This window comes from Heptranchias perlo, chromosome 25, assembly GCF_035084215.1.
Source record: "Heptranchias perlo isolate sHepPer1 chromosome 25, sHepPer1.hap1, whole genome shotgun sequence".
Taxonomy (NCBI): domain Eukaryota; kingdom Metazoa; phylum Chordata; class Chondrichthyes; order Hexanchiformes; family Hexanchidae; genus Heptranchias; species Heptranchias perlo.
The window spans coordinates 20,222,432-20,240,227 of record NC_090349.1 but is presented as its reverse complement, the minus strand read 5'-3'; the positions used below and the strand labels follow the sequence as shown (position 1 = coordinate 20,240,227).

The window sequence follows — 17,796 nt, the reverse complement described above, 5'->3', positions numbered from 1 at the left end:
ATGGCGTAAGTCACACCATAATTTCCTGGGGCTTCTGTGCCGGTCCACCGCTACTCTTTCTAAAAACTGTGAGAAGTTAATCTTAGCTCCACCCCACTAAAATCAATGGCTATTGCTAATTTCCTGAATTAATGCTACTTTTATCGCCACTGCCATTGAGATTGGTAAATAATGGCGCTAGTGGGCCCCTGGTGATCTGGTAGCAAGTCCATTGTTGCATCACAATTTGCTTTAAACAGTCTGTTTTATATGACCTCAGAAGCCCATAAAAGAAATGTAGTTGCAATTCTAATTAAGTTTTTGAAACGGACGTCAACACACGTTAGACATTCCAATATAACCTCGTTACAGGTCAAATTGCCTGAGGCATCAATGTAGGCTGTACCCTTTTGGCATATTCAATTTGTGAATTTCAGGTAAGTTTCATCAATGAATTGGAGTTCCAAATCTATAAGTAACTTTTTTTTACTTTAACAAGTAACTTTTAATCGATAACAAAATACTGTGATATGTGTGGGTTTCAAAAAGTTTTAATGACAGGAAGTATTAGCATGTGTTAATCAGGCAAAATTAAAGAGACAACACAGCCCTCAAATGTGAAAAATTTATGATGTAGTCTTGATAAAGGATCAAGAAATGTGTTTCCCGGCCATCCCTGTGGAAATTGTAGCTCTGAAACAATGGCAGGGCAATACATGGCAAACCTTATCAAATCTGACCGTCCGAAGTGTCGATACTGTTGTAATGAAATGAGTAAGTATTGCCAGGGTATTCGAGCACTCATTAGTAACTAACAGATTTATTGATAATTCAAACGAGCTATCTTTTTCAGGTCTAGTGTCTTCAGCTTGACACCATTTTAACATGGCTTCAACAGTTTTCTTAATGGTATCTGCAAGTGAACAAAGTAGATCAATGTCACATTTATGCAATGTATTAATTTATGAACAGAATGTCAAGTTTTTGACTTGTTCAAATCGTTCGTCTTTTTCACTGCATCTTTATAATACACTTTTGTTATTAACGTTGGAGGCTTTGGTAACAGTGATGGAAAACAAGTTTCTTTGATGTCCAGTGAAGGATAAAAGTTAAAAGTAAACTCCTCTAGAATTAATGCTGCTCTTACATAAGAAACGGGAAATCTGCAGCTTTTGCTTCCAAAACAATTGTCCAAATTTCACAATTTTCTTAGAAAAGAACAATTTGTTTTAGTGAAAAATCCATTTTAATCTTGGATCCAGAAAATATGTGAGTTGTGCTTAAGTGAGAGCGTGGGGTGGATTTCTTTAACATTAATTTTAGAAGTATTTTTATCAGTCAACGCACACACCTAACTAACACTACGTAGAGTTACAAGCATCAGAGAAATAAAGTGGTAAATGCTGGGGCTGTGTTAGAGCTGAAGGTGCAGGTCAAGTCATATTAGACTCTAATTGGCTGAATTTTTTAGACTTCCCACAGCATAACATCAATCAAAGCAAACTCCAAATAATAACAACTTTCCAAGAAAGTGATTAATACTAAACTATAGTAATGAAATGAATCCAATTGAAAGACAATGAGGTGCATTAAAAGGCAGAGTCATTGTTGTGGGTTTGGTGTGGTCAGATTCAGCAGACCAGCTGATTTATTCATCATACTTGTTCTGTGGAGCTCAGGTAATTCTAGATTGATTTAATTATCTGAGCAAATACGAATGTAATGGCTGGGACCTGTGAGAGGTGTATTATTGCATTTGCTGTTAGATTTGCACTTTATATTAACCAGGCTGCCTCCCAATAAATCCCATTCTGCTAATGGATGAAAAATGGGCCAGGTATAGGTACAAAAATGCTCTCCTTCCAGGTATTCAGTGTAATGATGAGCCACCCCCACCCGCCCCAACTCTGTGGGTGCCCTGCTGGTTTTACTTAGTGAGCAGCTTTAAATGTATTTTTAAAACTAACTTACACAAAATTGCTTTATTCTTCTGTTCAAAGTGAGTTTGCAGGATCATCAAACTCTGCTTTTAAAATATGCAATAAACTAATTTCAGTATTGTAAAGATTCTATGGGTGAATGCTAAATGGTGAGGGCAATTTAAGTGCAATGAACAAAAAAACAGAAATTGCACAATGATTGAAACAACAAAGATCGATCTTTGACCAAAGTGGCCCGGACAACCTATGATACTACTGTCATTAAATGGCTATTGGCTGCTCCGCTTCCAATTCACCGCTATGCTCACTGCACTTTATTCTAATTAGGAAAGCAGGAAAATATGGATTAAATATCAGCAGCGAGATCTACATCTGCCATCTCGCCGTTGCAAGAAAATCTGTGAGACAATAATGCATCGATAAAAAAATCAAGTAAATTTTAATTAGTTTGCAGATTTTTTAATAAAAGGAGGAAAGAAAATTCCAATAAATCTTCGAGACTGTTCTTATTGCAAGGTGTATATTTCCAATATATACATTTTCACAATGCGTAAGCCTACTTCTGAATGAAGTCAGTGGAAGTAAAACAAGAAAGTTAATCCTTTCATTTACTCTTTCCATTCTTCGTTTTATACATATCAGTTTAGAAGAGAAATCCTTCCATCACAAGCCAGCTGAACACTGCAATGTATATTGTGTAGATGTTGATGCATCATAACTGCAAAAGTACCAAATTCCTTATTTAAAACCTAAAAACCTTCAAGTCCAAGGGCCCGATATTAGGAGGGCGGCGGGTTAGCAGCAGGGGGTCGACTGGGTGCGTGGGTAACGCGCCCGGTGAAATCGGGTTGCTCCGCACACGATCGCAGCTTGATTGAAGGTACTTACCTTTGCTTCCGGGTTTCGCGCTGGAAAGCTGCGCAGCGGGCAGACTGAGCATGCGCAGCATGGGCTGTCAGCTGGAGGAACCCTATTTAAAGGGGCAGTCCTCCACTGACTGATGCTGCAGAAAATAGGAAAAATTACAGCATGGAGCAGCCCAGGGGGAAGGCTACTCCCAGGTTTAATGATGCCTCACTGCAGGTCTTATTGGATGGAGTGAGGAGGAGGGGGAGGACAGAGATCTTCCCCACGGCGGGCGGGAGGAAGCGGCCTGCCTCTGCCACCAAGAAGGCCTGGCTCGAGGTGGCAGAGGAGGTCACCTGCACCACCAACATATCGCGCACCTGCATACAGTGCAGGAGGCGCTGCAGTGACCTAAGTCGGTCAGCCGAAGTGAGTACACTTACCCATTCCCCTACACTCCGTCTGCCACATCACCGCCCCACCCCACATCTCCTTCTGCACTGCCAACACTACTCTATCACGTCAATCCTCACACCCACTCAAAGCTCATCCTCATCATACCTGCATTTACTCACTTCGCCAGTACTCATCCCACCTCTACCACTCAACTCAATCCTCATACAATCGCATGGCTCTATCTCATACTCACCCTCTCATGCATCTCTTTCATGGTCAGCCTCACCCAACCTGCCACTACCTGTGCTGCAGCCACAGGGCATGCATCACATTTGTGCAGTAGGAAGCGTAAGGCAAACATGTCGTGAGCATGAAGGGGATGCACAAGGGTGTTTGAGGGTTTGTCATGGTTTTTACTGATATTTAATTTCTGATCAACTCACATTACGTATTATATTGTCACCACTACTGCCACGTCTTTGCGAATCTTGTCTGGTTTGTGCAATAATGCCTTTTCCTGAGGATCACTATGAAGACCCACAACTGATGCCACCCATTGTGTCACTGGGTGTAGGTGTATTTGCAGGGCTCTTTTGTGCAGACGACTGAGAGACATCGGCGATGTCCCCGGTGGCACCCTGGAAGGACGCGAAGGAGAAGTTGTTGAGGGCAGTGGTGACTTTGACAGCGACAGGTAAGAAGATGGTGCTCAAGCCAGCTGGGAGCAGCTCGGCATGAAGGAGGCTGCAGATGTTCACGACTACATGTCAAGTAACTCTGAGCCTCCATGTGCACTGCTGCTCATTGAGGTCCAGGAAGCTGAGCCTCAGTCTGTAGACCCTGTGGCGAGGGTACTTCCTTCTGCGTGCATCTCTCTCTGCACATGCCCTCCCTCCTGCTGTGCAGGTGGATGTGTCACACCACTGTGTTGTGGAGCTCCACGTGTCAGAGGTGGACAGCGTGGCCGGCAAGGCTGGTGATGCTGTTCGTCCTCCGAGGAGGTCATGACTGCAGCTACGGCAGCCCCCATCCGGAAGATGTACATTTGAGGGGGTCCGCAAGGCAGGTAAATGTGTCTGGACACCGGGGTAAGTGGCAAGTTGGTGAATTTTATTGTTAGGAGGAGGGTGGTGGAGGCGGCCAAACTTTGTCCAAAGTGACAGAGTGGCCTCCTGCAATGAGTGAAGCTCTCCCCACCCCCCACTTGTCAAATGGACCTCTGCAGCTGCCACAGGCTGATGGCTGCAACACGTCCATTTCAACTGGGAGTGTTTCCCCCAGTACGGGAAACAGTCCCAGTTGATCTGAAAATCCCACCCCTCTTAAAATATCAGGTCAATCAGATCTGTAAACGACCTGAAGTACCTGGTTAATTACTTCAAGTGGCATCCCGCCGGCTTTAATTGCCAGCGGGAGTCCCACATGCGGGGGCTGTGCGCGCATGTCAGTGGGTTGGAGCCGGGCTCCGGACTCGCCCCGGGAATCCCCGATTTTCGCAGCCCCCTGCCACGAACGCACCTGCTCGGGGGTGCGAAAATCGAGCCCCAACTGTATTATCAAACACTTAATATTTGGTTCAGGGATCCAAATAAGCAGAGACATTCAATCAATTGAATGGAATAAACTTAAATAAAACCAAAATACTTACTTTGTAGCTCTATCTGATATTTTCAGCTCCAGTTGATGATCATCCACCATACAGTGCTAGGGTTTAAAAAAAAATCCAGGTAAATGTCGTAAATGTAGAGTGAAATTTAAAAAAAAGTAAATTATGCTTAAGCAGTTGAGAACTATAGTGAGAATCTTACACTAAAATGTTAAAAATTGGCAGATCACAATATCTGGAGGGGATGTGGGGGGGGAAGAGTGAAAGTTTCTTCAATTTAAAGTACTAGCCAGAAACACCATTAAGCCTCACAGTGCCACGGACTAGTTTATTGCATGCAAGCAGTCAGGCTCTGATGAGTATTCCAGTTCAGCTGCGCCTCCTCGGTACCCAATATGTTTTTATGCAGCAAAAACTGACCTTCTTGCATGCATATGTTTCAGCGTCACAATGCATGAGTTGAAAACTTAAAAATTGGTTGTGCAGGGAGATAGGAATAATTTGAGTCACTGGGAGTCTAAAGGTTTAAAAAAAAGTTGAGAAAATTTGAAAATAACCTTCTACCTGAATGGAGACCTGTTTATTTGTGTGAATGGAACACAACTATAAAGTTCAATATTGATTACGACTCAAGTTCTAGCAGGCATTGTTTATATTTCAGCCCCAAGAGTGGGAAAAATGCTGATCCCCATTCAATGAAGCCAGCCGGAGACAGACCCGGACAAATCATCTGAGTGTAATTATTCCAGCAGGAATGCCTAATATGGTGGATCTCCATGACATTACTTTTCCATTCTCCACTCTCTCAAGCAGGAACTCTGCAAAACTTTGTTTTTTTAAAATTGCATTTCAAAAGCACGTAATTCTGATTGAAAATACTTCTCTTCTCCCTTCCACAATCATGACATTCATCCTGTTTGAAACATTTATTCCAGGAATACAATGTATTTTCAAACATGCTCAGAATCTACATTTTAAACTTTTTTTTAAAACTTTATAACATAAAAACTGTAAAGAATCAAAATTTGCTACCACTTTGTGGCACAGAGGCAGAGAAAGGAAAATAAATTTCTACAATGGGTAAATTACAAAAACATATGTCTGTAGTATTGTAGTAGAAAAGATGCAGCACGCATAAATATAAAAACTTTGGAATGGAGTTAAGATCATCTACCTTAGCCTTGGAGGTATTTTTTGTATTTGGATTGCCTTAGAATAGACTGAGACACAGGACACAAACAAAAGTACTGTATTCCAAGGTGCTTCTCTCACTTTCCATCCATCTCTTCAGCCTGCTATATCTCCCAGTAACTGGTCCTACTAATCTGCACTGGTTCGCTCTCTATTTACATTCACTCAGTGCTCCGCCTTCTGGTCTTTTCTTACGTTACATGTAACTAACTTGTAACCTATATCATAACTAAATAACCCTACAGTACTGGCAGCAGCTGCAAACACCTGTGGGGCTAGAGATCTTTTCAGGGATTAAAAACATATTACAAGATTTTATGATCAGATTTTAGTAGGAGCTAAGCTTGATCCTTTAGAAGCATGTGACAGGAGACACTGCATCTGAAGTGAGAACATCTCAGGCTCCTCCAACTCAAGAATAGACGGTATTTCAAAACCTAAAACAGTCTTACAGTACTCAATTTAAATGAGAAATTAACGGGGTTGAAGGCAAAACTGATGCTCTCCATCCTGCTCGACAAGCATTGTGCCTGCTGGCTGAGCTCAGAGCCGCATTGATTATATTTGTGATAAAAATCTAAAACAGACTGTTTCTGTCTCTCAGCTACAGGCTGCAAAGGCGAGGGAAACACGGCAAAAATGATGTAGGGGATAAAATGTTATGCGACTTGGTTCCAAGACTTCGTGCCACATACGTTAGAACAGGAATAATCTCTTTCCAATACTTTAGGACAAGACGACTGAATTTAAGTCATTTCAATTGGACACTTGACGGCATAAAACGGACTATAGGTTTCGCTGTATTTTGAACAACCTGTCAGTCATAGCAATCTCATCAAGGTAGAATTATGGCAAGTATCACATTGTTGTGGCACATATTTCTCTCCTTCCCCCAACCCCTAAAATTCTGACACATATTTGAGTATGGCTCTACAGGTGGTCTGTGATACCTCAGCTAAGTGCTCATTCTTCATCTCCAATCCCTCCATTCTTTCCAACTACTGTCCCTAAAAATGACCCCTAAAAATCTTGGAATGCGTAGATGTCTCATGACTATGCGCCCGCTAGTCCCTGTTCAAGCCCCTCCAATCCAGCTTTGGCCTCAAGCACAAGACTGTGTTTGCGCTGCTCTAAGTTACAGAAAATCATCCTGTGTGATTGTGTCCTTATCTTCTCTGTTGCTTTCAACAATTGATCACAGTACTTTCCTCCGCAATCCAGCTTCATGACATTGCTCTATTGTGATTCCATGCATACCGCTCAAAATGAAGACACGACATCTCCTCCAATGGTCTTTCCTCCCATGCTTGTACAGGACTCCCATTCTTGGTTTCCTCTTCATCTATATTCTACCATTTGGCAACATTATCTGGATGTGTACCTCGAGAATAGTTGCTCTGCTCTACCTCACTGCCTTCTTTATTGATCTTAAAACTTTTGCGCACTGCCCTGTCTGTTGGACAGCAAGCCTTGGATGAACTGAAATTTCTTCCTGTTTAAGTCTTCAATAAAACCTAAGCCATCCTCTTCAGCTCCAGCCATCACATTTGTCTTTAACTCAAACAACCTTCCCGAATACCACCTCAGGACAACTCCTGAAATGAACAGATATGGCACCTCAGGGCAGCTCTGGAAATGTGCATCCACTGTTCAACTCTCAGCTATGTTTCTCTCTCCATACATGATTCACTATCAAGAAAGTTTTCTTTCACCTTCAAAAGCAAACCCACTTCTGTCCCTACCTCTTTCCCTATCCTTTATCAACATGAGGCTAGACTTCAATACTCTCTTGTCTAGCTTCCCTACCTCCATGTCCACAAACTAGATCTCATTTACAATACAACAGCCCATTTCTTCTCCAAACCACCATCACTCCTTGCCAAACTCGCCAGCAAACTGTTTCCTCTAAAATCTTCTCATGGACTGTGATTCTGTCCCCTCTCAACTTTGTTTCTCTTTCGGTCCTGCTCAGTATTCCTTTTTCTTCTCTTCTGCCCTGTAAAAGTTTAGATATCTTTCTGTACTTGAGCATTACTGTTGTGTGAATCTAGACATTGAGTGTTGGCAGGCAATTCAACCACAGGGCATCACAGCCAAGCCTAATCTTGACCTATCACTACAGGCACTTTCCTGCAACAGTCACTAGATAATAATAGATTTGATTTTCCCCTAGCCTGGGGCACTAAAGGCAAATTCAACATCACAAAAAAAAAATCTGGTCACTATCTCATTGCTGTTTGTGTGACTTTGCTGTGTACAAGTTGGCTGCTGTTTTTCCTACATTAAAAGTGACTACATTTCAAAATTACTTCATTGACTTTAAAGCGCTTTGAGACATCCTGAGGTCGTGAAAGGTGCTATATAAATGCAAGTTCTTTCTTTTCAAAATTTCAATACGACAATCAATCACCTTTGCAGAGAGATAAAAGCTATTGTATGTAACTATATGAGTATTTAAAGGTCTTGCATGCTCAAGTAAAATTAAAGGATCTTTGAAAAAAATATTTTAAAAGTTAACTTGTGGTACAAATAGAACATTCCATGAAGTACCATTCTTATCCCACTTGTGGGGAAGACCTAAACTTATGTCACTTATAAGTTGCAAATGTCTTTCTCAATCCAGGCACAAGTAATATTTCAGTTACTTGTTGAGTATTTGCTCTTATGCAATGTATGGTGTTTCAGCGTAATTACTTCCACTAACTTGGATCTATAGCAGTACAATTACAGAACAGTGAACTACTATAACATATATCTAAATATAGTCAAACTATCACAGTTTGACACAGCTTTACTATTTATTTTTAAAAGTATAGCTTAGTATTTCTCACCTGTGTTTTTGTTTACAAATGACACACTTTAGACATCAGTGCCATCTAACAACTCTAGATCCTTCAGTAACAGCCAGAGCCAGCAAGGCTGGAATTAACAAGTACACTACTTTAAAACAGAATTTCAAAATCCAAACCATTTTCTATTGTGACAAAACAATTCTAAAATACATTCTCTATATCCTGAAGAACATTAAATAAGGGAGATACTTGTAATATTATTCCACAAACACAATACAAGCCTGGTTACCTGCAGCAGTTTTAGTGCTTTGACGGCGTACTCTGGCTTTGCATATTCCACAAAACCATATCCCATTGACAAAAGAGAACCTATAAAACAAAAAGCATCAGAAATTCAAATGCAGCCCAACAGTTCGAGGAGTTTATTCACAACCAGAGAATAGCAGTTTGCCACATAGTTGCTCATCATTATCATCCAGGTTTCCATGCATGAAATAAGCCAACCACTAGATGATTAGTGTGTATAACTGAAGCCAAGTAGAGCAATCCATAGCCCAACTGGTCCTCCCCTCAGCTACCAACAACAAACATACTGCCAGTCAGTTTGCAGCAAGAGAAAATTAAAGCAAAAATAATTCCTCTATATTATATAATTCAAATAAAAATAAAGTTCAACAGTTTTACCAAATAGCCATACATATGTAATAAAAGTAGAGTAACCCCCAAAAAAGTTAAAACTTATAATACCGAACTTTCTAGCTTGTGTATGAACAAACCATCATATTTTTGTACAAAGTACTGTACAGCATATATTGCAACACTTATGTGACCTTAAGCTTATTGTGCTTAATCTGCTTTCTGCCAGTGTTGGAAGCAATTACAGTATTTAGAGCAGCTGTAATTCAGAATGCAACAGAGGCCCTGTAAATACCTCCAGTGCTTCCAAAACTGGTACTTAAAGAATCCTCATTATACTCCATAATATAGAATTTGAATCTAAACGTATGGACTTTTCAAGCAGTATGGGGACAAGACGGCTAAAAGTTTTCACCAATTCTGAAACTAGAACCAAAAGTTTTTTTTAAATCCATGCTTATATTACATAAATAATTATAGCATACCATTTTTATCCCACCCTGGCAGATACTTTCAAAACACACCATTGGCGCTTTGAGTAAAGCAACCTCATTGAAATGATAACAAAAATTCTAGTGTTTGTAATGGAGTATCCTCAATTCATATTAAAAATGTCATAAGCATGTCGTGAAACCACCTAGACCAATTCTAGATCATACACATCATTAGAAATTAATATTTATTCATCAAAATCTGAAGTTATTTGAGAGCAAGTTAATACACTGAAAAGTAAAATACACAAGAACTTCTCACCTGTCTTGTTCTTCTTCTTCGAAATACTGCAACTTTTCAAAGATCCACACTTGCTAAATGTCTACAAAGGAAACAGAATAAACAATGATGAACACTAATTAACATTATAAAATTGTTGTAACATTTAGGGAATTTGAAAAAAAGCTCTGCAGATGCAAACATGCATATAAACAAGCTTAATGTAGGATTGGAAAAGTGTGCTCAGCTAAAGGCTGAAGCAAGTTTCCTGCTTTGGTGAGCTAAAAGCAAAGCAATCTGCCAAAGTAATCAACATCAATGTGTTTAATTCTTCATCATTTTTTTTGCTCCATCTAATTCTTTGTGGCCTTTTGCAGCTCTTACTTACTCCACTGCTCTGTTTCTCATCCCTACCAAGATACATTTTATTCTTTTTGAGGAATCATTTGCTTTGATGATTGAAAAATGGAATATAGCTAAGACTAGAGAAGCTGGGGTTGTCCCCCTTAGAGCAGAGAAGGTTAAGGGGAGATTTAAAAGAGGTGATTCAAAATCATGAAGGATTTTGATAGTTTCTCCTTATTTACTCTGTTTCTAGTGGCAGAAGCGTCGGTAACCAGAGGACATAGATTTAAGGTTATTGGCAAAAGAAGGTGAGATGCTGGGTAAAGTTCTCTCCAGAGTCCAAATAGTGGACCTCAAATACAACCACAAAAGAGCACCTACAGCACTGACATTTCCATTTTGCACACCGCTTATGACCTCTCTAGCAACACTGACAATTCTGAGCTGTGGACTCGGGTGAAAGTGTCTTGATATTCATTTCAATTAGGATCCTTACTGTCAGCAAAGACTGACTTTTATCTATCAATTTGGACGAGATCCAAAACCTGATCCCATTGATGAGAGGTCAGACTTCTTACCCACTGTGCTACTGAGTGTCCATGATATGGTAGTGGGAAATTATAGGCCCGATCCTCATCTCGACACATTGATAGAATGAGAAGTGATCTCATTGAAACGTATAAAGTTCTTAGAGGGCTTAATAGGGTAGATGCTGAGAGGCTGTTTCCCCTGGCTGAAGAGTCTAGAACGAGGGGCCATAGTCGCAAGATAAGGGGTCGGCCATTGAGGGAAAATGTCTTCACTCAGAGAGTTGTGAATCTTTGGAATTCTCTACCCCAGAGGGCTGTGGATGCTCAGTCACTGAGTATATTCAAGACTGAGATCGATAGATTTTTGGAAACTAATGGAATCATGGGATATGGGGATAGGGCAGGAAAATGGAGTTGAGGTAGAAGATCAGCCATGATCTTACTGAATGGCAGAGCAGGCTCGAGGGGCCACATGGCCCATTCCTGTTCCTATTTCTTATGAAATAAACAACTTTAAAGAAGATTCCATCACAAATACAGACTACTAGAGATTTTAAAACACCTTTCTTCAAAAAAAAACTTAAAAGGAAACTCAAGAATGCTTTGGGAACCTAAATATTGAAGTCAATTAGACAGAGACTGTAAAAATAGCTTTCTCTTTTGCAAATTTCATTAATGCTGATTTTAAATTGCATGGAACAATATCAATTTCATTTTCAGTGAAGATGTGAGCAGGCATCCAATTGCCAATGAGATTTTTTTTTAAACTTATTTTTGGAAATTTGTATATATATATATATATATATATATATAGCAAATGTTACAATATGTGAGGGGGAAAAAAAGTCAACCATGTGGCAAAATTATGGTTAACAACAATAATGATGAAAGATCATATAAACTAAAACAAGAAGTAAAAAGGGCTAAGCTGAAGAGAATCACAAGAGGTCCATTAAGGCCTGGTGTAGACAAGGTGGCCAAGGCCAGGGCAAGTCATGGAATTTACATTACAAAAGATCTTGAAACACAATTTTCAAGACTCAGTCTAACAAAAGGGAATGCATGTTTGGAACGGACAATTGGACATTACTTCTGCAAGATGACAAAAGTCACAGGAAAATTAGAAATCAGCAAGAGAAGAGGAAAGGTTAAAGCAGGAAACAAAATACCAAGTATATTGGCTAATGAGATTTTTAATGAATGAAAATTAAAATTTGAACTGCAGCACAACAAACCAGAGTTTGCTTTAGCTTTCTCTCATGGGCTTTGTACCAGCTGTCTTTATACTGCAGATGCTGTGCATTATCAGTGCAAGACTACCTTATTCAGGTAGTATCACTACTGCTTCGCACTTCAACAATGGCCTGGAATTTCTCCAGAGACTTGCGCCATCTATGGGGTTGAGTTCATTTTACACCTCGAAAGACCCAGGAAACTCTGGTGTAAGTGAGTTATATCGTTATTTATGCTGCGCTATAATTTCCTGGGACTTCTGTGGTGCTCCACCAATACCCTCACCGAAGGTATGCAAAACTGATCATAGCTCTACCCCTCAGTCAAGTCAATGGTGATTGCAAATTTCCAGGATTTATGCCAGTTTTCTTGCCGCAGCTACCTAGACTGAAAAATGTAAATTGGATTAAGGAAAGTCCATCCCATATTTCATCTCATTGTTCTTCTTAAACAGGCTGCACAGAAGGTGTTGTGGCTGCAGGGCTTGTATTTATATAACGCACCATTATCCAGTATTCTTAGTTTCATCATTGTGCTTTGTTCTCAGCCTGGCTTCCACCAAATGCAGTGCAGCAGTATACCGACACGTTGTCAGAGTATATGTATAGCCCTAGTTTGTACATAATTAGGCAGTTTTTATTTTTTTAAATGCTATGCAGTGTAGGTATGCCTACTGTGTTTATATGTTGGATTCATCCCCAGCTGTGCACTAATTACTAAATGTTATCTTTTCAATCTGTGTACTGTTTGGCCAAAACATTAACAGAAACTCTGCTGAGTGTTTGAGAATTTTAACAAAGTCAAAATACTTTTCAAATGTTATTTGCATGCATAACATCGAGAAAATCATTGTAGGTGTCATGCTAAATAATTAACAATAAAAATAAAAAGGAAGTAAGAGACAGGGGCGATGTCGTGAGAATTAAATCTAAAAATGATTGCTTCATTAAACAAAGCCTGTCAAGTTGATTTAGGTGATGCCTAATCTGGACAAACATAAGAATGCCATGACAGTGAGAATGAGGATAATACCTGGAGGATTCTAAACATTTTAAACATCTTTTATTATGCTGCACTTTTCGTCTATCAGCAAAATCTTAACAGAAGTCCACACAAATCATCACTGCATTTTTTTTGTTTATTTTCGATAGATTTCATTGCTGTATACATTGTATTTGGTAGGATGTTCAGAGTTCTTTCAAATTAAGAGACACTTAAGTCTTTATCATACTTAACATTATCTGTCATACCAAATCTTCCTATGTGAAAGAAAAGAAAGACTTGCAATTATATAGTGCCTTTCACGACGTCCCAAAGTGCTTTACAGACTATTAAGTACTTCTGAAGTGTAGTCACTGTTGTAATGTAGGAATTTACACACAGCAAGGTTCAACAAACAGCAATGTGATAATGACCAGATAATCTGTTTTAGTGATGTTGGTTGAAGGATAAATATTGGCCAGGACACCAGAGGAACGCCCCTGCTCCTCTTCAAAATATTGTCAGGGGATCTTTTACATCCACCTGAGAGGGCAGATGGGCCCTCGGTTTAACATCTCATCCAAAAGACACATTTTTAAAAAAAATTCCTTCATGGGATGTGGGCGTCGCTGGCAAGGCCAGCATTTATTGCCCATCCCTGATTGCCCTCGAGTAGGTGGTTGTGAGCTGCCTTCTTGAACTGCTGCAGTCCGTGTGGTGAAGGTTCTCTCACAGTGCTGTTAGGTAGGGAGTTTCAGGATTTTGACCCAGCGATGATGAAGGAACGGCAATATATTTCCAAGTCAGGATGGTGTGTGACTTGGAGGGGAACGTGCAGGTGGTGTTGTTCCCATGTGCCTGCTGCCCTTGTCTTTCTAGGTGGTAAAGGTCGAGCGTTTGGGAGGTGCTGTCGAAGAAGTCTTGGCGAGTTGCTGCGGTGCATCCTGTGGATGGCACACACTGCAGCCATGGTACGCCGGTGGTGAAGGGAGTGAATGTTTAGGGTGGTGGATGGGGTGGCAATCAATCGGGCTGCTTTGTCCTGGATGGTGTTGAGCTTCTTGAGTGTTGTTGGAGCTGCACTCATCCAGGCAAATTGAGAGTATTCCATCACACTCCTGACTTGTGCCTTGTAGATGGTGGAAAGGCTTTGGGGAGTCAGGAGGTGAGTCACTTGCTGCAGAATAGCCAGCCTCTAATCAGTTCTTGTAGCCACAGTATTTATGTGGCTGGTCCAGTTAAGTTTCTGGTCAATGGTGACCCCCAGGATGTTGATGGTAATGCCATTGAATGTCAAGGGGAGGTGGTTAGGCCTCAGACAGTAGAGCCTTTACACAGTATTACACTGGAGTATCAGCCTAGGTTTTGTGCTCAAGGGAAAATTATACAAGGGATATTGATATTAGCGAGGGATGGCAAAGGAGTTCCATGCATGCCTGCTTGGTACCTCTGCTTATTTTGAATGTTAAAAAGTCAAAGTTTAGGAGAAAGAGACTTACAAAAACACATTTTAGTAGTCACATCCATGTGAGAAACAATGGAGCATAATTCTAAATATTTCCCATATATTGTTTTTATTTTTAATCCTTTTAAATTCCTCTAAGTACATTAGCAGTGTCAAATGTGCAGAAGATTATCGCTTTGTGATTTCTGCTACAGATAACTTGCTTACATGTTGTTTTTTGGACACATCTCTATTTCTGCCATATCTAAATGTTCCATTTATCGCATCTCTAAAATAAATTATATTTCTGCCTCATCACATTATTTTATTATTGCATAATTACATTACAAAATATCAAAAAGCTTTTTATTCCCTTGCTGGCTATTCAATCATATGCAACATGTTGTCTTCAACAGACTTGTTTTAGTATCCTGGTTGCCCAGAACATGTTGATTTTCTAAAGAAAGACAAGCTAAAACAACTCACTTTAGCTTAGAAATTATTGATATTAGCAGATCGATGCTTTATGCATTCATAGGATACTTTCTGATGCATGTGGACTCCGTCTTGAGCTTCATTAAATATTTCAGTTATATCTGTTCATGTGAAAATGTAGCTAGACCAATGTACTGGGATTTTTAAAATGGAGATATGTGCTTGGGACATTTTTCTACATTAAAAGGCACAATATGAGTGCAAGTTGTTGTTTTTGTTGGTGTTCCACTTGTTGACCACGCTTAGATCTGAAATTCACTGCCTTGAGTGTAACCAACTTTGATACCACATTAATTGACTCAATAGGGTAAATGAATTGAAGGTACAACCATAGTAATTTTCCCAATATGGTAAATTAATTGAAAGTACAACATTCATCTCAGTGGGAATAAAATTGATAGTCAAAATTTCCTTCTTTTCATGCAAGTGGGGAGCAATTTTTTTAAAAAAGTAGTTGTAAGTTTTAAAGCTTCTGATTATGCCATCTGAAGAGCCTCAAACCTCACTGACATCTTTGAATATACCTTTAGTAGACATAGCATTCTCACAGGTAGGTTGAAGTGGTGCTACAAATAGCAAACAGAAGAAATCTTCCCCCTCTCCAAATTCCTTTTGCCATTAAATGGTACTGTTTTTGTACAGCCAGTATTAACATTTGACTCCATGATTCTATGCAAAAAAGGTGAATATTCTGTAATATTTTGGCAACTGCTGTGACAGCATGCTCAACAATTCAACTTAATTCAGTTTCACTGCCCAGAATTTTCTTCCTTGTATGTTGAAGTTCCAATGTAAAGTTTACCATCTACGCATGTATTAAACATGGGATCAATACTATGAGGCTGGTCAATGTTTTCCATGCAGTTAAGTAGATATTCAGGACCTAGAGAATTCATTACCATTTAATGGTCAAACCATGAGATGGAAATGGATTGAGATGGAGAACTTTTGTTACAAACTGGAAGAAATCTTATTGCTTAAAGGTCCAGAATTCTTTCCAATTTTTTTTGTTTCAAGTCTAATCCAATAATGAGAAACCACCAAGATATATTAGCCCGGAATTTGCACAATCCCATTTGTGCTGAAACGTACACTAATTTTGCCGATGGGAACTCACACCCAAACTTCACAGAGCTCATTTGCCTACGACGAAAGGTAAAAACATAAAGCAAGATCAAATGCAGCACCACCAACAGGGGCAATAGTGAGTAGGTTGTCACTTCTTGCAGTGACGACTCACTTTCAGAGCTTCTTGCCTCTGCTGCTCCTTTTCCATTATTATGCAGGATGTGGAGATGCCGGTGATGGACTGGGGTTGACAAATGTTAAGAATCTTACAACACTAGGTTATAGTCCAACAGTTTTATTTGAAAATCACAAGCTTTCGGAGGCTTTCTCCTTCGTCAGGTGAAGTGTGGGATTCCTTGAATATTACCGCATTTATAGTTAGAGAACAATACCCAGTGATTACAGATAATCTATCCAACTGCCCGTTGTGAAGGCAATCAAAGTGTTCAGACAGAGAGATGTTACATACAGGATCACCGAATATACAAACGGCCAGAACAAAAGACAGAGAGAGACAGAGAGAGAGAGAGAGAGAGAGAGAGAGAGAGAGAGAGAGAGAGAGAGAAACATCCGAAAGGAAGAGAAAGACAGAGAATGACCCGATGTATTAAAAACAGATAACTTTTTTTCGCTGGTGGGGTTACGTGTAGCGTGACATGAACCCAAGATCCCGGTTGAGGCCGTCCTCATGGGTGCGGAACTTGGCTATCAATTTCTGCTCGACGATTTTGCGTTGTCGTGTGTCTCGAAGGCCGCCTTGGAGAACGCGTATCCGAAGATCGGTGGCTGAATGTCCTTGACTGCTGAAGTGTTCCCCGACTGGGAGGGAACCCTCCTGTCTGGCGATTGTTGTGCGGTGTCCGTTCATCCGTTGTCGCAGTGTCTGCATGGTCTCGCCAATGTACCATGCTCCGGGGCATCCTTTCCTGCAACGTATGAGGTAGACAACGTTGGCTGAGTCACAGGAGTATGAACCATGTACCTGGTGGGTGGTGTCCTCTCGTGTGATGGTGGTATCTGTGTCGATGATCTGGCATGTCTTGCAGAGGTTGCCATGGCAGGGTTGTGCGGTGTCGTGGACGCTGTTCTCCTGAAAGCTGGGTAATTTGCTGCGAACGATGGTCTGTTTGAGGTTGGGTGGCTGTTTGAAGGCGAGTAGTGGAGGTGTGGGGATGGCCTTAGCGAGGTGTTCGTCATCATCGATGACATGTTGAAGGCTGCGAAGAACATGGCGTCGTTTCTCCGCTCCGGGGAAGTACTGGACGGCGAAGGGTACTCTGTTGGTTGCGTCCCGTGTTAGTCTTCTGAGGAGGTCTATGCGATTTTTCGCTGTGGCCCGTCGGAACTGTCGATCGGCGAGTCGAGCGTCATATCCCGTTCTTACGAGGGCGTCTTTCAGCGTCTGTAGGTGTCCATCGCGTGCCTCCTCGTCTGAGCAGATCCTGTATATTCGCAGGGCCTGTCCATAGGGGAAGGCCTCTTTGACGTGGTTAGGGTGGAAGCTGGAAAAGTGGAGCATCGTGAGGATGTCTTTTGTTCTGGCCGTTTGTATATTCGGTGGTCCTGTATGTAACATCTCTGTCTGAACACTTTGATTGCCTTG

The 17,796-nt window shown here is 40.7% G+C and overlaps 1 protein-coding gene across 2 annotated transcripts in view; it reads right to left on the bottom strand.

Annotated features, from left to right (window-relative positions):
- The window catches only part of rbm19 (RNA binding motif protein 19), a 243,022-nt gene that overhangs the window by 163,642 nt on the left and 61,584 nt on the right, over positions 1-17,796 (bottom strand). Inside the window, exons 18-21 of one of the 2 annotated variants that reach the window (XM_068005708.1) lie at positions 10,140-10,200; positions 9,040-9,119; positions 4,810-4,865; positions 592-892 (exon numbers count right to left, since the gene is read on the bottom strand). In XM_068005708.1, the coding sequence (XP_067861809.1) occupies positions 883-892; positions 4,810-4,865; positions 9,040-9,119; positions 10,140-10,200 (207 nt within the window). In that variant the 3' untranslated portion in view covers positions 592-882. Of the gene's footprint in view, positions 1-591; positions 893-4,809; positions 4,866-9,039; positions 9,120-10,139; positions 10,201-17,796 lie in introns of those variants that run through there. The other variant, XM_068005707.1, reaches the window with a different exon arrangement.